The 20823-nt window shown below is 37.4% G+C and overlaps 1 protein-coding gene across 2 annotated transcripts in view; it reads left to right on the top strand.

The window, feature by feature from the left end:
- Positions 1-20823, top strand: part of CNTN5 (contactin 5) — a 1681138-nt gene that overhangs the window by 1492177 nt on the left and 168138 nt on the right. For both annotated transcript variants that reach the window (XM_070803337.1, XM_070803338.1), the window contains exons 14-15: positions 6406-6533; positions 8841-9016. In XM_070803337.1, coding sequence (XP_070659438.1) covers positions 6406-6533; positions 8841-9016 — 304 coding nt within the window. The remainder of the gene's footprint in view (positions 1-6405; positions 6534-8840; positions 9017-20823) is intronic.

Raw genomic sequence — 20823 nt, 5'->3', positions numbered from 1 at the left:
GACTATAACCCACCAGGCTCCTTCTTCCATGGAATTTCTCAGGCAAGACTATGGGAGTGAGTTGCCATTTTCCTCTCCAGGGGATCTTTCAGATCCAGGGAATGGAACCCGCATCTCCTACTTGGCAGGCAGATTCTTTACCACTGAGCCAGCCTCAGCTCCCCCTTTATATCTGCCATCATAGCTGGTCGTTTGGCTCTTTGAGGTCTTGTGGGCTTTCCTATCTGGAGGCCTTGCAGCATCATTCCCTGTGCTTTCCCAATCTTCACCTAGTTAACTCTCTCTCACTCCTCAGGTTTCAGTGTCATGCTTCCCACAGAAAAGAGTCATCAAACACCCAAAATAATTAAGGCTTTAGTAGTAGAAATTCTCCCCGGCACCATGTTTTCTCTTTCAAAATTTGTCATATATTTGACTTACATTTTTGAGTAAATGTTCAATTACTGCCTACACACAGCACAAAAACACAACAATTTACATATAATATGAGGTTAATACTTTTAAAGAACTAATTAGATGTAATTATGACAGTAATACATATAAGAACAGAGACTGAGTAGTTTTAAGATCACACATAGGGTAGCACTAGTGGTAAAGGAGCCACCTGCTAATGCAGGAGACATAAGAGATGAGGGTTTGATGTCTGGGTCAGGAAGATCTCCTGGAGGAGGGCATGCCAACCCACTCCAGTATTCTTGTCTGGAGAATCCCATGGGCAGAGGAGTCTGGTGGGCTATGGTCCATAGGATTGAAAAGAGTCAGACATGACTGAGGTGACTTCAGTTCAGTTCAGTTCAGTCACTCAGTCATGTCTGACTCTTTGCAACCCCATCAACTTGAGCACGCCAGGCCTCCCTGTCCATCACCAACTGCAGGAGTCCACCCAAACCCATGTCCATTGAGTTGGTGATGCCATCCAACCATCTCATCCTCTGTTGTCCCCTTCTCCTCCTGCCTTCAAACTTTCCCAGCATCAGGGTCTTTTCCAATGAGTCAACTCTTCGCATGAGGTGGCCAAAATATTGGAGTTTCAGGTTCAACATCAGTCCTTCCAATGAACACCCAGGACTGATCTGCTTTAGGATTGACTGGCTGGATCTCCTTGCAGCCAAGGGACTCTCAAGAGTCTTCTCCAGCACCACAGTTCAAAAGCATCAACTCTCCTGCACTCAGGTCTCTTTATATTCCAACTCTCTCATCCATACATGACTACTAAAAAAACCATAGCCTTGACTAGACGGACCTTTGTGAACAAAGTAATATCTCTGCTTTGAATATTCTATCTAGGTTGGTCACAATTTTCCTTCCAAGGAGTAAGTATTTTTTAATTTCATGGCTGCAATAACCATCTGCAGTGATTTTGGAGCCCAAAAAAGTAAAGTCAGACACTGTTTTCACTGTTTCCCCATCTATTTGCAATGAAGTGATGGGACCGGATACCACAATCTTTTAGTTTTCTGAATGTTGAACTTTAAACCAACTTTTTCACTCTTCTCTTTCACTTTCATCAAGAGGCTCTTTAGTTCTTCTTCACTTTCTGCCATAAGGGTGGTGTCATTTGCATATCTGAGATTATTGATATTTCTCCCGGCCATCTTGATTCCAGTTTGTGCTTCTTCCAGCCCAGCATTTCTCATGATGTACTCTACATATAAGTTAAATAAGCAGAGTGACAATATACAGCATTGACGTACTCCTTTTTCTATTTGGAACCAGGCTGTTGTTCCATGTCCAGTTCTAACTGTTGCTTCCTGACCTGCATACAGGTTTCTCAAGAGGCAGGTCAGGTGGTCTGGCATTCCCATCCCTTGAAGAATTTTCAACAGTTTCTTGTGATCCACACAGTCAAAGGCTTTGGCATAGTCATTAAAGCAGAAATAGATGCTTTTCTGGAACTCTCTTGCTTTTTCCATGATCCAGTGGATGTTGGCAATTTGACCTCTGGTTCCTCCGCCTTTTCTAAAACCAGCTTGAACATAAGGTAGTTCACGGTTCACATACTGCTGAAGCCTGGATTGGAGAATTTGGGGCATTACTTTACTAGCGTGTGAGATGACTGCAATTGTGCAGTAGTTTGAGCACTCTTTGGCATTGCCTTTCTTTGGGATTGGAATGAAAACTGACCTTTTCCAGTCCTGTGGCCACTGCTGAGTTTTCCAAATTTGCTGGCATATTGAGTGCAGCACTTTCACAGCATCATCTTTCAGGATTTGGAATAGCTCAACTGGAATTCCATCACCTCCACTAGCTTTGTTCGTAGTGATGCTTTCTAAGGCACACTTGACTTCACATTCCAGGATGTCTGGCTCTAGGTCAGTGATCACACCATCGTGATCATCTGGGTCATGAAGATCTTTTTTGTACAGTTCTTCTGTGTATTCTTTCCATGTCTTCTTAATATCTTCTGTTTCTGTTAGGTCCATACAATTTCTGTCCTTTATCGAGCCCATCTTTGCATGAAACGGTCCTTTGGTATCTCTGATTTTCTTGAAGAGATCCCTAGTCTTTCCCATTCTGTTGTTTTCCTCTATTTCTTTGCATTGATCGCTGAAGAAGGTTTTCTTATCTCTTCTTGCTATTCTTCGGAACTCTGCATTCAGATGGTTATATCTTTCCTTTCCTCCTTTGCTTTTCACTTCTTTTCTTTTCACAGCTATTTGTAAGGCCTCCCCAGACAGACATTTTGCTTTTTTGCATTTCTTTTCCATGGGGATGGTCTTGATCCCTGTCTCCCGTACAATGTCACAAACCTCATTCCATAGTTCATCAGGCACTCTATCTATCAGATCTAGGTCCTTAAATCTATTTCTCACTTCTACTGTATAATCATAAGGGATTTGATGTAGGTCATACCTGAATGGTCTAGTGGTTTTCCCTACTTTCTTCAATTTAAGTCTGAATTTGGCAATAAGGAGTTCATGGTCTGAGCCACAGTCAGCTCCTGGTCTTATTTTTGCTGACTGTATAGAGCTTCTCCATCTTTGGCTGCAAAGAATATAATCAATCTGATTTTGGTGTTGACCATTTGGTGATGTCCATGTATATATAGTCTTCTTTTGTGTTGTTGGAAGAGGGTGTTTGTTATGACCAGTGCATTTTCTTGGCAAAATTCTCTTAGTCTTTGCCCTGCTTCATTCCCTATTCCAAGGCCAAATTTGCCTGTTACTCCAGGGTTTTTTTGACTTCCTACTTTTGCATTCCAGTCTCCTTTAATGAAAAGGACATCTTTTTGGGGTGTTAGTTCTAAAAGGTCTTGTAGGTCTTCATAGAACCATTCAACTTCAGCTTCTTCAGCATTACTGGTTGGGGCATAAACTTGGATTACTGTGATATTGAATGGTTTGCCTTGGAAATGAACAGAGATCATTCTGTCATTTTGAGATTGCATCCAAGTACTGCATTTTGGACTCTTTTGTTGACCATCATGCCTATTCCATTTCTTCTGAGGGATTCCTGCCCGCAGTAGGAGATAAAATGGTCATCTGAGTTAAATTCACCCATTCCAGTCCATTTCAGTTCGCTGATTCCTAGAATGTGGGCATTCACTCTTGCCATCTCCTGTTTGACCACTTCCAATTTGCCTTGATTCATGGACCTGACATTCCAGGTTCCTATTCAATATTGCTCTTTACATCATCGGACCTTGCTTCTTTCACCAGTCACATCCACAGCTGGGTATTCTTTTTGCTTTGGCTCCATGCCTTCATTCTTTCTGGAGTTATTTCTCCACTGATCTCCAGTAGCATATTGGGCACCTACTGACCTGGGGAGTTCCTCTTTCAGTATCCTATCATTTTGCCTTTTCATAGTGTTCATGGGGTTCTCAAGGCAAGAATACTGAAGTGGTTTGCCATTCCCTTCTCCAGTGGACCACATTCTGTCAGATCTCTCTACCATGACCCACCCATCTTGGGTGGTCACACAGGCATGGCTTAGTTTCATTGAGTTAGACAAGGCTGTGGTCCTAGTGTGATTAGATTGACTAGTTTTCTGTGAGTATGGTTTCAGTGTGTTTGCCCTCTGATGCCCTCTCGCAACACCTACCGTCTTACTTGGGTTTCTCTTACCTTGGGCGTGGGGTATCTCTTCACGGCTGCTCCAGCAAAGCGCAGCCATTGCTCCTTACCTTGGATGAGGGGTATCTCCTCACTGCCGCCCTTCCTGACTTTCAACGTGGGATAGCTCCTCTAGGCCCTCCTGCGCCTGCACAGCCATGGCTCCTTCGACATGGGGTTGGTGCTCCCAGCCACCACCCCTGGCCTCGGGCGTGGGGGCGTGGGGTAGTTCCTCCTGCCTGCCGCCCCTGGCCTTGGGCTTGTGGCGTGGGGTATCTCCTCTCAGCCGCTGCCCCTGACCTCAATAGCCAGACATTATAAGGTTAATTGCATACATTGTCTTTTCTATTTTTTTTCTTTTCTAAAAAAAAAGTTTATCTGATAAGGATTTGCAACTTCAACCAGTAGACAGGCTTTTGGTTAAATGACACTGCCAATTGACAGATTAAAAACATCATGATATTTAAAATTCTTCATCCTCCAAATGGATCAGTGGCCTAAAGTACAGGAGTGTTCATAAACTATCTTTGTAATATATTGCCTTCTGTCAGTGAGAAAGGACTTATCTTAAATCAAGAGTTGAAATACTGCCAGTATCTAAGATACATTTATTTCTTTAAAGGTGGTGATTTTTTAAGCCAAACTTCTCCCCTGCTAGATTAGAATTTACATCAGTAAGTAAAATCCAGACATATTTAAGATATTAGCAATCTTGCAAACTGTAGTAATTTAGCTGTATTTAAATGAAGTGTGTCATTAGTACAAGAGAAGACTGGTTTGTTTATAAAAAATATAATTTTTGCTTTCAAATACATTTTTTTGTAACGTGTATATTTCTGTTACTAAAATGGAATAAATACATTATATGCTATCTTTATAGAAACAGTCCTAAATAATAAACAGAATTTTTCATTGACCATCCTAAATAGATGGTATATCTTTAGAGACCAGTGTTCTTACCAAATGTCTCATTAATATCCCTTCTAGACATAAATTACAGTCAAATCTTCTATTCCTAGTTTGGCTTGCTTCTAAATTTGTCTCCCTTGTCAACACACTGTAAATCAAATTTGATCCATATTGAAAGCAGTATAATGTTTTTAAACTGGTTTCTTTATGGATGACAATGTCAGGAAAATTAATAATCAATATTCAGCAGCCTAGAATTTAATCCAATTGTTAAAATTTCAATACTGTCCTTAGCCCTCAGTTCTGGATTGATTGGCAAAATTGAATACTAATTTAAAAACAACATATAGGATGTTGACTAAACAGAATTAGCCATTATTCTTATACCTTAAATAGTTTAATGTTTTCATGATGCCATGGAATAAACTATTCTTTTCAGAACCAGGAAAATCCAATTTTAGAATTTTAAGTTTGGTGAGAGCTTTGGTTTTCTACCAAAAGTAGCACAGACTTCTTTCCTAAAAGAAGGCAGTCTAAATTCTAGTGGCATATCAAATAAATCACGATAGCCATCCCTGCTATGCCTAAGGTTGCTTCAGTAGGCTGATGCACTGGTGAAATAACAGATTATATTTCAGGAGCATACGAGGGAGAAAAGGACAGAAATTCTAATTAAGTTTGAAATCTGTATATTTCTGGAATGATGAATACACAGGAGAATATGGTAATCCAGAATGTCAATCTCATTTTCACTAAACTTCTAAAATTTTTAATAATACTCTAATTTCTCACCTTCATATAAGACTCAAGGTCCACTTATAATAAAGGTCTCAAAAGAGCCCAAAGGCAAACTCAGATATCACATTTTTCTGTTTGAAAAGTGCAGTGTGAGCAGTCCAGGTTCCAGGATTCAGGTTTCATTGTCACGCCCTTGCCACACAGGTTGCACTGCAAAGAAACCACCATAAATCATCTCGAGGCTGTATACAATTAATTTTACGTTCTGTGCTTGTCCTCCTCTATGTTTTATGCTATTTCTTCTGATATTTGATTTTTGAGGTCATTCTTGGTTTGAGGTGAAATACCTCAAGCTTAATATTAAAATATCACTGGGTGTTATTACAGTATAAGTTTTAATAACAAAATTCAGGGTCACCTTTTTTTCCACAAGTTTTAAAATGAATGTCATAAATGTGTCCAAAGAAAACCTGTAACTCCCTAACCCTTTTAACTATAAGAAGGTATTATGTGGGTTTACTATATAGTTTTTTGAAGGGCAAAATATTTCTACTCTCCCTGCATGTTTTCACAATGATCTTTATCTTATTTATTATTACCTTGGAAGTGGTTTCAGACTTCATCAGAGTTTCTTACCACTTAGATGATTTGAAGTAAAGCAGGAAAAAAAAAAAAAAAAAAACCCCTTTTTAATGATTTTCAGAATAGCTATTCTTCCAGACGGGAGTCTCCGGATCCTAAATGCTTCTAAATCAGATGAGGGAAAGTACATTTGCCGAGGGGAAAATGTCTTTGGCTCTGCTGAAATCACAGCTACAGTATCTGTAAAAGGTAAGAAAATGTGATGAATTTTCTATAAGCATAGTTTCATGGCCTTATCTGAAAGAGAATAAATGTAACATGCATGTATGTGTGTTTGCTTGTATATGTGCACATGCTTCTGTTGATGAAATCTAATTGCAAATTAAGGACAAACACAGTCAAATTGTCCCTTTCCGTTATTTAGGGGACTGTGAAGAAAGGAACATATTATTGGTAGAAATTTAAGTATTTTGCTTTGAACAAAATATGTGGGAGGGTAAAGAGAGCTTTCTGAAGTTTTAGTTGGTATCTCAAAAATTTCAAGTATGCCAGCAGAATAAAAATATTTTCCTCAACCAAGATTAATTTTAGCATCAATCAGTAATGCTGCTGTGTTACCACTTCAACTGGGAATTTGGGGCAAAAAAGAGAAGCAGAAAGAGGATATGAACATGTGCTGTTGGAGTATGCATCAGATGAAGCAACACCAGAGCTACTCTTTGATGTCGACATCAGTGGAACTTTTTTATACACTGTCATTTTTCAGTATTATAAATGTTACTGCTTAAATGTTTCTGTTAGTTTTCTAGTTCTAAAGTGAACTAGATTTCAAATCTAGAACCCTCTTTTGAGACTACTTGTCAAATTATAAGAAAATCTCCTGTCTTAAACACTGTCTTCATTTGGCAAAGGAATGCTTTTCACAACAAAGTACATCACTTGCTTTTTTCCATTTGTGCATATAGTATACAGTGAATCATACTTTGGCCACAAAAATATAAAATTTTACTTTTTCTCTTTTTTAGAAGTAGAAATACAATTAAAATAGCCAACATTCTGATATTTTAGAAAAGAGGCAAACATCCACGGAAGAAAAGAACATAATTTTTAAAATGCCTCCACTTATACAGCATACATTACTGGAACACAATTCAGTCTTCGAGTTTGAGTCTCATTCTTAGTGTGTGTTAAATAATCTTTTCCATAGTGAGGCAAGGCAGAATTCACAGACTTTTTCATTTAATAATAGCAAAAATGCTTTCTGTTAATTATGAGTTAAGTGGAATGTTTAGTTACTCAGAACATTCCAGTTGTCACAAAGTTTAAATTGCAGTATGCTGTGATTATCTGTCCTCTCTGATGAAGCCCGAATTTAGAATGCCACACAGAATATCTGAGTTCCATAATGTTAATATTTACAGTGACATTCCTTTCCTGGTGTCGCTCTTTCCTCTCAGAGACTCCTTAGAAGGAACTTATCAACGGTTAACAATGGTGCTTCATCAGACTATGCTATTGCAAACAATAGAGCTGGAATAGGAAAATTAGGCTAATTTTTAGTCATTTGTGCCAGGCGTCTTGAGTCATGTACAGTCAGGAATCTAATTAGGAAAAAAGAAAAAATCAAAGTCCTGTCTTCATCATCCCCCTACTTATTCAAATATATATATATATAAATATATATACATAATTATATATCATATTGCATGCATTTGATCATTAGCTTATTATATATATATAATATATATATATCATATTGCATGTATTTGATCATTAGCTTAAATATCCCTTAGATGTACAGTTGGTATTAGCATTTATTGGTTTAAAGTTGCTCTACATCCAGTAAAAATATATCTATCTTTTAAAAATTAAAGTGGATCATTAGTTAGTATAAACATTTTTTTCTTAAAAAAAATTCTATTCACCATTTTGCCTTTGTTTAGATCTCAGTCAAAGCAGCTATTGGAGGTGATAGTTTATAATCAGCCAGAGGTGCCTCTTCTACTCCTCTACTTACAAGAAGGTTTTGTAAACTACAAAGAAAATACAAGTTGGTACCGTAGCAGTAGTAGTATAGTTTCATCTTTGTTAAGATAGTCATTTGAAGGGAGGTTCTTCCTATACCCCTTAAAGAAGTGAACTGGCTTGAATTATTTTTCCTTCGATGTGGGGCTTTTTTTTTTTTTAAGTGTAAAAATCCTTTCTATACTTGATGATCCTTAAAGGTGGACAGGGAAGCTACAGAGTCTTTTTTCTAATACTTCGCCTTCCAGGATGCCAAATGCTGTTACTAGTTGTGTAGTCTTCCCTCTTTTTCATCAAGCTGACTTGTTAATAGGAATAGTGACTTTTAAATCATCAGTTCCCTACAAATACCTAGTAAAATACCCTAAATACAATAAAAGATATTTCAATTAATAATAGTTTATTAAAAGATACATATCTGGAGCAACTATGTTACATAGATTCCCTGTTTAATTTTTCTCTATTATTTAAAATACAGAATGCAGGGGAAAACTATGTGCTATGCTAATTAATGTATTTTTATTTCTATAGAACCTACAAGAATAGAGCTTACTCCTAAAAGAACAGAGTTAACAGTGGGAGAAAGCATTGTCCTTAATTGCAAAGCAATTCACGATCCTAGCTTGGATGTCACTTTCTACTGGACACTGAAAGGACAGCCTATTGATTTCGAAAAGGAAGGTGGACATTTTGAAAGCATCAGGGCCGTAAGTTAACACAATTTTGTTCTTTGAATAATAATACTTTTAGAAATTTAGAATCAAATGTAAAAATTTTCTTATTGATGAAATGTTTAGGAAAAAGTTCAAATTACTTTTTATTTCATTATTCTCTGTTATGTTAAACTGAGAGTAATATTTATTTAAAACTTCCCAGTAAGAAATTGGAAATACTTCATTATGCAAATTTGGTTTTTTGCAACTTGTATTCATTTGATTAGTACTGTCCATATTTACACCTTACTTCTCAAATATTATGTAGCTACATCAGCTGACTAGTATTATTTAAAGCATTCTTAGTAATTATGATACAATAAATAAGTGAAATAAGAATGCTTGCTCTTGAAGAAATAGTAATGCTTGGAGATTCTTTAATCTCTCACAATCTACAGAATTTAAACTTGCAACCCAAAATCAGAAATGCTGTAACCTTAGATAAACATTAACAGACATGCTCATTTTTCAACTGCCAAATCTTTTCCTGTAATATCTTCTATTGTATGTCTACTAAATGAAGTAAGACACCTTTTTAACCAAATCCTATAGTACCATCACAGTGTCTTAACTCAACAGAGAACTGGAAAAAAGATCTTTTCTCCACACTGGCTTGTTTAAGACACAAAAGAGTGACACAGAGGGGGAGAAAGATGATGGAACTAGAGTGGCAGAGAGACTCTGGCTGGGATATCCCTTCAATAGTGGCAGAAGAGGTGGATCCAAATGCAATTTATGCCTGAAAATCCAATTTAAAATGCTGCCACATGCTTATTAATACCAGTTTATCCTTCTCTAAACACTGTATGAAGCACTGGAAAACCACAGCTCTGGTGAGCCCAAACATAAAAAAAACTGTTTGGATTGAATTTTATTTTAAAGGTAATGAGATACAATGGGGAAAGTCCTAGACCCAAAGTCAGGAAATTTCTGGATCAAGTTCCAGCTCAATCCTTAATCAGCTATGTAACACAAATCCAGTCACTTGACCTGCCTGGGCATTGATCGCATAGGGAACTAAAGTAAGGCAGTTGGGCCAGAGAATTTCTAAGACCCCCTCTCACTCTAGAATTTGACAAATTTATATTAGGAGAAAAGTAAGAATGAACTTTATTGCATTTTTCAATGCAAACAAAATTAAACATTTTCTTCTAACTTATTCTTTCATTCTGATTTATTTTTAATTAATGAGACTGCATAAATAAGAAATAATTACCAACTGTATTATTCACATTTCATTAAATAAATTAATTTTAATTAGCAATGGTTATGTTATATACAAAACTTATTGATCATGTTAAACTCATTTCCCTCAAATTTGTGATTTTCATTTACCTTGAGTTGACCATTTCTTCAAGACTGTGAGCAAATTTTATGCTATGAATGTCATAAAATAAAACCAGAAAAATATGACATTAAAATGTTACATTTGAAAACAACAAATACTCCAAAAAATATACCTTCTAAGGATTTTCTGTAAACAATTATTTTGAGTGATCAGACACATAAAGGTATGTCTAAAATGAATTTTCACTTCATAGAAGCAGGTGCTTTCTTTATTTTAAAATATCAATCAATAAATGGTCTTGGTACAATTATGTGAATTCTTGTTTTTCTCTCTTAGATATCCACATTAGTTTCATATCCATTTATTTGTATCAATAAATACCTTTAATCCTTTTCATAAGGTTGGCGATTAATAACACCTGCTCTATCTCTCTTTGTACATATGTTGTTCTTGCCCTTGAGAAGTACAAAATTGACTCCCTGCTCCATGCAAACTCATATTGCTTTAAGCCATTATAAATTAGGCTCAGTTTGTAGACAGGGATAATAAACTATAGAACAGAAGAATAGAGCAAGTTATTATATTGAGAAGAAAGAAAAATATTTAGCTTTAAGATCATCTAGGATTTATCGCTTTAGTATATTTAGAAAAAAATCATAGTTTTTTTTTTTATTTTTACTTTGTAAAGTATTTAGAAGCTTCAAAACGACAAGGTCTAAAAGAAATAGTCTATTCCCCTTCTCCGAATATCCTCAAAGACTGATTGGGTCCTGGCTGGCTTTAAGGGCATACCTGAGAGAGAATCTGATTTTGTGACTTTGAAAAGTCAGAGGGAAAAAGAAAAGCATTCTTTTTCCATCCTGCCTTTCTCCTTGTGAAATAATACATCTGAGAAATAACATGTTTCAGAAGGAGGGATGAAAGAGTTATAAAGAAGCGAGATTTGGGAAGGCCTCTGAACGTGTGGAAACCTTCTGTTTGAGAAGTCAGTTGAAGACTCTGGGACAAGAGGGCAGGCCAGGGCTCAGAGGAAAGACTGGTGGGGTGGTCTGTGGCTTGCTTGTGTGTCAGAAGAGAGCCACTAGGGAGAGCTTAAGGATCTAGGTTGGCCCAGCAGAGTAGGAAGTCCAACAGGATTTGGGATTTAGTCAGGAAAAGAGTATGCCTTTGACTGGAGGTCTCTACATTAACTGCCCTGGGCTAACCCACCAGTGGGTGATTGAATGAAGACGAATCAGAAGAGAAAGGGGGAGATAGGTGTATTTTTAAGCACATTAACACTGCATAGTGTCAGATGAATCAACCAATCTTTGAAAAAAAACAAAAAGATACCAACTGTGTTGATTTTTTTCCATTTTGTAATGCCAAAATACAGCTTCATGAAGTCCTCTACTTTTCAACCAGTCACAGTGATGTCTTTTATACACAGCCACTGGTTTGCAGACAAAGCTCTATGTAAAATGTTACGTGTAGCTTTTATAACACGTATAGGCAAGGTATAATTATGTTGTAAATAAAATAGTGCATTTGAACTGCATTTCAAGAGAGTGAATAAATAAACATGTCATCACATCAGGTTAAAAGAATAATAGCTATTGCTTTGAAATCTATAATGAAAATGCTTCTATTTCTCTTGCCTCTTTACTTTGGCCATGTTTTACAAACCCAGCAATTTGACTGATTTTTGGAGTGAATCCATTACTGAAGCCTTTGTTGAAAGGGTCCAAACTAAATCAATTAGTCTGTAAACATTTGATCCAATTAACCCAAATCACATTTTGGCAATGATATGAGCTAACCGAAGGTAGCAAGTTAGTGAGGCTATTCTTAAGATTCACTTTAGATTCAATTTTACAAGCTAAGTGTTGTGGAGGATCCAAGCTAAAAGACATGACCCTTCTCCTCTAAAAGAACACAGTTTAATGGGACAGGCAGCTAGAAATCTTCTATCAGAGGGCTATCACTGGGGAGCTCTACATATTGCTGGCAGGAGGACTTGGTACTCGAACTGGATCTGGACTGTTAAGATTTTGTCAAGAGGTTGTGAGGAGAAACTGCATTTCAGACAGAGTGAGCAGGTGAAGCAAAGGCAAAGCAGAGAGCTCAGAGCATCTCTCAGAACAGTGAGGAACCATAGTCCTGATGGTATAGTGAGGATGCAGAGTAGAGGATAAGGCAATATTTGTTGGATGCGTTTAAAGGTGAACAGCAGAGTCCTCATTGTTAAACTGATTTCGAGCGATGGAATCTGGATTGTATTTGGGATACAGCAGGGAGCCGTGTGACTCAGATTTGTTCTTTAGGAAGATAATTCTGACAGCCTTGTGGAGCAGGGGTTGAATAGCTTGCCAACTTTACATTCATCCCAGGCAGGTTAAGCAGAGGTTGGGGCTTGCCAGGTGCAGTGGTAAAAAATCTGCCTGCCAGTGTAGGAGACACTGGAGACACAGGTTTGATCCCTGGGTCGGGAAGATCCCCTGGAGAAGGAAATGGCAACCTACTCCAGTATTCTTGCCTGGGAAATCCCATGGACAGAGGAGCCTGGTGGGCTATAGTCCACAGGGTCACAAAGAGTCTTACGTGGCTGAGCGCTCACGTGCACACGCATGCACAGACACACACACACACACACACACACACAGGTTACAATGAGACATTGACCATTAAAAGCAACTGCCTCAAATAACCACTCAGTTATCAAATAAAGCATTTGCAACGGTGCTTTGACACAATTGTTTTTGAAACAGTTATCTATGTTGGTTAGAGATTTTAGAGACTCTCTTAATAGTCTCAGGGTGTCTCAACAGCCCCTAAACATGGTCATTTGACTCCAAAGCCACAATCTTAATGGAGAACTGTGCTGGCACATTGTTCTTCAGAGACTTGAAATTCCTAATTATTCATTCAAGATGTAAGCTAGTTTTAATCTTTACAATGCATAAAGATCATTTGCACTGATCATGGAAGCCTGTAATTTTGCTCTTTGGGGGACAGAGAAAAAAGCCAAATATTTGTGATCAGGAAAGCTGGCCAAAGAATTACCTTTTTCATTGTGAACTCTCCAAATGTGATAAACTGCAACAAAATGGGCAACCAAATCAAAGTGCACTATTTGAATGGTCCTTTGTATTTACTCGATGCTCTGATTATAACAATATACTCAGGAAAGCAGACTAGGGATGCTCAATCCCATTTTTTAAATGCAGAAACAGAAGCATAAGACTTTTCCAGGCCACATGAATACTAAATTGGTTAATGATATTAAATACACTATGATCTTTAAAAGGCATTATGCTGATTCTCAACGTTTAGCCTTTCCACATTCATTGACCTTTTCATGTTCAGCCCTTGTCTATAAACTGTGGGAAATAAAAATAAAAGAAAGATTTTGTTCTGGTCTCTATTAAATGTTAAAATGACATAGAAAATAAAGTAACTAAAAAAATATGCCATAAGAAAGCAATTACTATTTCTTAAATTACAGTCAAATATTTTTGGAGACCATAAAGGAGATTAATGTGAATTTTTTAAATCATTGTGGAGAAAAGTGAAGAAAGCAATTAATTTAGCACCTACTATATGTTAAGCATTCAGCTTTATTTATATGTATATATATAGATATATATATATAAACAGTGAGTTAAACCAACCAAGCCTATATATGCATAGGCTTCCCAGGAGGCACAGTGGTAAAGAATCCACCTGCCAATTCAGGAGACCCAAGAGACATTTAGGCGTGCTCACTGGATCAGGAAGATGCCCTGGAATAGGAAATGGCAACCCACTTCAGTATTCTTACCTGGAAAATTCCATGGACAGAAGAGCCTGGTGGACTGTAGTCCATAGGGTCGCAAAGAGTAGGACATGACTGAGCACACATGCACACATTAATGCATTTTATGTGTAAAAGTGAAAGTCACTCAGTCCTGTCAGCCTCTTTGAGACCCCATGGACTATACAGTTCATGGACTTCTCTAGGCCAGAATACTAGAGTGGGTAGCGTTTTCTTTCTCCAGGGGATCTTCCCAACCCAGGAACTGAACCCAGGTCTCCAGCATTTCAGGCAGATTCTTTAGCAGCTGAGTCATCAGGGAAGCCCAAGAAAACTGCAGTGGATAGCCTATCCCTTCTCCAACGAATCTTCCCCACCCAGAAATCGAACCAGGGTCTCCTGCATTGCAGGAGGATTCTTTACCAGCTGAGCTTATGTGTACATACACACAGTAACTCATCATTCCTCATAACAATTGTATAAATATTATTTGGGAAGAATGTGCCTTCTGACCTTGACCTCAGAGGATGATTAGCATTAGGATAGGAAAAGAAGAAAGAGAAAGACAGTCTTAGGTGGGAAAATATATTGTATCTCAAGGTTACAAGGGATCCTGGGAATTACTGAGTTTGTCCTAGGCTGATATATGGATTCCTCATCACTATCATCAGTATTCACTGCAATCCCTTTAGTGATGAGGAACTCACTCCTCTGAAACAGTCCATTCCATACCAACCAGATGATCTGAATGTCAGAAAATTGAAAAGTAGGAGTGATTATGATAATCTGTATGGCACACATAGGAATCATAAGGTAATATGCCTGCTTCATATCCCTGGTGTTTGTGGAGTGTTAGGTAGGTAAAGGGGGCCAGAATATAAACTCCTTGTTACCTCAGGATTTTTCATTAGCTGAAAGTCCTAGCCTATGCCAGTCTTCTTATTATGGTTACTTTTGTTCCTAGTTTATCTTCTTAGGAATTAACACCTATTTCCTAAGGAGTAAAAGTCTCAGAATAGAAAACAGTAAGTACTCGACTGGCACCATTCTCTTTCCTGATGGATAAATATAAAAATGAATGAAATCACTGGATATGCTTCCAAGGTTTACTCACGCACAAAGCACTTAGGACTGAGAGAGCATCTGCTGCATCCGCTTCTTCAGCATGTTAGCAGGTGTAAGTCTTGAAGGCAATTCATAACTAATCAGAAAATTTATGAAAAGCAGAGGGTCAACAAAGTCACACGTTCTCTTTGGCTCATTCAGCTCAATAGTAATATTCAAACTTCCAAGTAGTATGGCCTCCTAGACGCTTAGCCCTACCCCTGCCTGCATGGAAAAGGGCTTGTTCTCCCTCATCACTCGGTTTCTTGCCTCCTGGATATTTGTCTTGCTCTGAATCCTGATAATTCACCAGGCTGTTGTACTGTGGTAGCTCAGATGGTAAAAAAATCTGCCTGCAATGCAGGAGACTCTGGTTTGGTTCCTGGGTCAGGAAGATCCCCTGGAGAAAGGCCTGACAACCCGCTCCAGTATTCTGGCCTGGAGAATCCCCATAGACAGAGGATCCTGGTGGGCTACAGTCTATGCGGTTTCAAAGAGTCAGACATGACTAAGAACGGCACACAGCACAGCTGTACTCTGTTGTGATCCTTTGACTGCTACACGTTTGCTTTGTAGCAGTTCCTCCCAGTCTTTCATCTAATTTAACAAAGAAATCACATTGTCATGTTAATAGGACAGAACAGAGTAATAACCAACCAAAGCTTGAGGCTAAAAAGAAGAGAGGTTACACTCAAAAGCCCTACAGTTTTCAGATCATTCCAGAAAGTGTACCACATCCACGCTCCCTTTTTGTCTGCATTAGAGAATATGCCTCCACCCACTCTCTTCTCAAAGTAGTGGTAGTCCTTGTAGCAAAAAAAGAAGGCGCAGGCTTCACTTTGTTCATTTAAAGGTAGTCTACCAAAACATACCTTCTGGGTATGGTATTATGGTGACCAGACAGAGTTTTTTGTTCAGTTAAAGCCTCCATTTTTGATACCAGCTTTACATAGTATTATGGATAATGCAAAAGTTAACAGTTTCTCTGCAGTGTGTTTTAGTGCAGAAATATAGGTTTTCCTTTTTCTGTTTGTTTTTTGAAACAGAGAGAGGGAAAATAAAGCTTCTTGTAGAGAAAGGCAATTTTAGTGTTGGCCATGCTGAGAAAAATCAGATCAATAGTCTCTGATCATGGAGAGGATAAAAGCACCATACTTCCCAGAGATTGTCATCAGAGCCAACTGAAATGCTTCAGGTTATTGGCTTGGGAAAAGTAGGCAGTGAGAAATAAAAAACACTCCATTACCTCTTAATAGAATTTGCTTTCGCAGATTGTAGTGAGGTGAAAGTCACTCAGTCATATCAGACTCTTTGCGACCACATGGATACAGTCCATGGAATTCTCCAGGCCAGAACACTGGAGTGGGTAGTGTTTCCCTTCTCCAGGGGACCTTCTCAACCCGGGGATCAAACCTAGGTCTCCCGTGTTTCAGGCGGATTCTTTACCAGCTGAGCCACAAGGGAAGGCCGAGAATACTGGAGTGGGTAGACTATCCCTTCTCCAGCAGATATTTCCAACCCAGGGTTCCTAGATTGTAAACTCCAAATATTAAATATGCTTTAGCTGACTAACTCCTGAAATTAAGACTCCATATTGTTCCCTTTGGAAGTTTGTTTCTTTCCAAAATTATTTTTCCATTTCATGCAAATATTAGCTCAGTCTAGATTTATAAAATGCTGCATTCCTCTTGGTTTTTTTTTTTTTTTTTAAACTCAATCAAAGAAAAATTTAATCCTGAATGAAGTCCCTCTGTCTTTGGCAATGTGATCATTGGTAGGCCCCAGTAAGTTTTTCAACCACTGTGATTGCAACCTTGACCCAAAGCCTGATTTATTTCAGTTGTGTTTATTAAGCCAAATTCTTACCAAATTCTAAGTCATTTTCAATAGTGAATTACTTCCTTAGACTTATTAAATGTCTTTCTAACATGTGTAACAAATTTATAATATAAATTTTCATGCAAAATAACCCTCCAAATATTTTGAGTTTCAGTTCAGAATTTCTATTGCATTCATTCATTATTTCTCTAAATTTCTATTAGTTATGCTGTAATTGTGCATGGAAGAATAATCAATGGATCTTGACTCTAGAACATCTTCCCTATCCTAATCTGACAGAAATTTTTATTTACATATTTTTAAATTATAAATTTATTTATTTTATGAGACACCAAAAATCTTTATTAATTATATATGTACTAATCAGTTTAGAATGAATAAATGAATTAGTAAAGTATCAAATGTTCAAGTCAAGTTACTGAAATGATTGCCTAAATTATCTTCAGAACCTAATACACATCTTTTCTCAATGCTCTAATTTCACATATCATCAGTGTTTACTTTTATTTCTTAAAAGGCCACTATTTAAATCCTGATAATTTTCAAAAATAACTCTCTCCCCTTCCTGTTTTCTTGTATTCCTTTCCCATTCATTATTTGCATTGATCCATGGGCTGATTCAAATAAATTGGCTTAGGAAGGATAACTAATTGTGTCAACTACTTGAGGATACCAGAGGCCATTGTCGTAGATGTTATGGAGTGTTGCTCAGATTCCCCTTTCAAGACTGCGGCACTCTTTCCTTAAGCCACAGAATGTGAGTCCCTCTCTGGGAATGGCCATCCAGTCAAAGAGAGTTTCCTGGCCCTAATTATGCCCCACTCCCAGCCCATAACCAAGGGTAGGGGTGATGAATGCATGTGCATGGTGTGTGCTAAGTTGCTTCCTTTCTGTGACTGTATAGACTGTAACCTGCTAGACTCCATGGTCCATGGAATTCTCTAGGCAAGAATACTGGAAAAGGTTGCCATGCACTCCTCCAGGGAATCTTCCCAACCCAGGAATGGAACCCCCATTTCTTAAGTCTCTTGCTTTGTCAGGGAGATTCTTTACCACTAGTGCCACCTGGGAAGTCTGACGAATGCATCACTGAAACTCTCTCAGTCGTGTCTGACTCTTTGCATCCCCATGGACCATACAGCCCATGGAATTCTCCAGAATACAGGAGTGGGCAGCCTTTCCCTTTTTCGGGGAATCTTCCCAACCCAGGAACGCAGGTCTCCTGCATTGCAGGTGGATTCTTTACTAGCTGAGCACACAGGGAAGCCCAAGAATACTGTCTCCTGCCTTGCAGGCAGATTCTTTTCCAACTGAGCTGTCAGGGAAGCCCTGATGAATGCGTAGGGATGCTTAAAAAGACCAAGTCTCTTGCCTCAAAGGAGGACAAATCTGAAGGGTGTCTCAGCTACAGAGCTCTTGTGGAATAAGCTGAGGCCTTTATCATGACTGCTTCACAATTAAACGTCCCCTCTGCACAATTCTGCTTTCTTCATGTTCCCCATATGGCATTCCACAATGGAGTCTCCATCTCAGAGTCTGCTTCTCTGAAACCCTGACCAGGGTTCGACCTAACACACTCAAAGCAAGCATGAGTAATAGTAAAAAGTAACAATGCTAATTTTTGTCCATTGAAGGCCTATTAAATAACTGACATCATGCTAAATTTTTCAAGTGTTATTTCTCTTACTTCCTACAAATATCCTATGATTTAGAGATTGGTTTTGTTTTTATTTTGTGTTTGACAGAAACAAAGACACAAATTCAGAAAGATAAATAGCTTTTTCAAATTTAAACAAGTGTTATATAGGAGAGATATTATTCATACTAATTCTGAACTGTAATATCACACTATCTCTCAAAATAGTTGGTCAAACCTAGAGCATATATATAACTATTTGGGGAGATAAAATTTTAAATTTCTTTTTTTATCTCTGAATTCAATGTTAAATTATATCATCTTGTGAATAATGTAGATGAATATACTTCACCCATTTTATAATTTGTGGGTCAGTTATTCTCATTGCTGATAAGATTTTGACAAATTCATCTAAAGTCATTCACTCCTATACAGTTTTTTATTATATTTACAATATACAAGTTCTTTTTTCTAATATTTGCAAATTTTACTATTATGAGCAATTTTATGGCCCTTTGCCAAAAATTTGCTTCTGTTATATAATGTAAAGGCAATCCTACCAGCCAGACTCTTCAACATTTAATCAGTTCAGAATAAATTTGAAACGGCTTTATTATCTGATTAAGACCTAAGTTAAAATATATAAATAGAATTTTATACCATTAAGATGTAAAATGTCCTTCCTCTCTCATGTGTTTTATTTCATTTGATTCCCACAATATTGTGAGACCGATGAATTATAAATAGATGAAGAAACTGAGCCCCAGGAAGGAAGAGGGGTTAAGTCCCTCACTACAGAGGTTCTGAGAATCCAGGAACATGGAGGGCACAGCCCCTATTGCCATTTAAGCTTTTTTGAGCTGAAAGCTTCATTGCCATGGAATCTAAATCTGGCTTTATGAGCAAAGATATGAAGAGCACAAACTAGCTGTAATTCTTCACTGTAGCATTTTGAAAATTAAGGACAGGAAGAGATTGTGTTTTTCTCCTCAATCTTCCCTCTTTAACTAGTCAGCTCTGCCTATTTTTATCTTAGTTACTTGATCACTATTAAAACACTAAAATCATATGTTCTGTAAGATCAAAGCACCACATTTGTTGTGAAAAAATTTTTCCACAAACTTTACTGAGAATGAGTTTAAAAACATCTTAAAATATCCTACCACACTTGCTTCTTCATATGTTCTGTGGGTGTGTTTTCCCATTAATTAACGCTCACTTCTCTAGCTGCTGCAATTGTTTCATTTTATAGTTTGAACCCCTTTTTATCAACTTCCCATTTTAGTCTTTTGAAAATACTCTCAAAATGAGTATGAGATGCAGTATATCCCATTTTTTTTACTGCTGAAGATCAGGCAAAGAGTACAGAACATAAATTCCACATTTGAGACACTTTAAATCATTTGTTATTACTAAGTTACAGAAGGGTTGGTTTCATGTGAATTTTTGGCCACAAAAATCCAGTTTTCAAGTCATAGACTCATTAGGGGTTGAGAGTCTTCCCCCTTTTTCACCCCCAGTGCTTCCGGTTCTTCTATTATAACTTTTACATCCCTCTGACAGAGCAAGTAACAAAATCTACTGTAAATGTTGCTTGATTCTTTCATTCTAGCCTTTACATTTCTGCAAGTTCAGATGATGTTTATTTTCTGAACTCCCACAGTAACTGTGCACATTCAAGACTAAATAAACATCTGTGAAGTTGATAAAGGAATCAGTGAAGGTAGAAATATATGAATCAAAAACTAGCCATTTAGACTAGACTGACTAGATTTAAAAAAAAAATTGACTGTAACATCTATCTAGACAGAATTTTTTCACTTTTTTTAACCAAGAAAAATTTCTAACTTCTATTATAAATATAGGAAATGCCAGTGATCAATAGTTTTGTTTTGCTTCATATGAACATCTAAATATCTTTGATATTGTGCTAAAAGTAATTGTTTTCTCTGGAAATAATAATCACAGGAGTTCTTAATAAAAGAGAAATACATGTGGATTCTAGTTATCTTGTTGAAGCAATGCTGACATGTTTCATAGATTTTTTTGTTATTTTAAAAAGAATGTCTTATATAGATGTAGTATCCAGGGGATCTAATTTAACCTACAGAGTGATGAAATGCATAGTACAATAAGGCCCTCAATACTAGAATTGTTACCTT

Source organism: Bos indicus, chromosome 15 (assembly GCF_029378745.1).
Source record: "Bos indicus isolate NIAB-ARS_2022 breed Sahiwal x Tharparkar chromosome 15, NIAB-ARS_B.indTharparkar_mat_pri_1.0, whole genome shotgun sequence".
NCBI lineage: Eukaryota > Metazoa > Chordata > Mammalia > Artiodactyla > Bovidae > Bos > Bos indicus.
The sequence above is the reverse complement of the archived record's forward strand: the minus strand, read 5'-3'. Positions and strand labels throughout refer to the sequence as shown.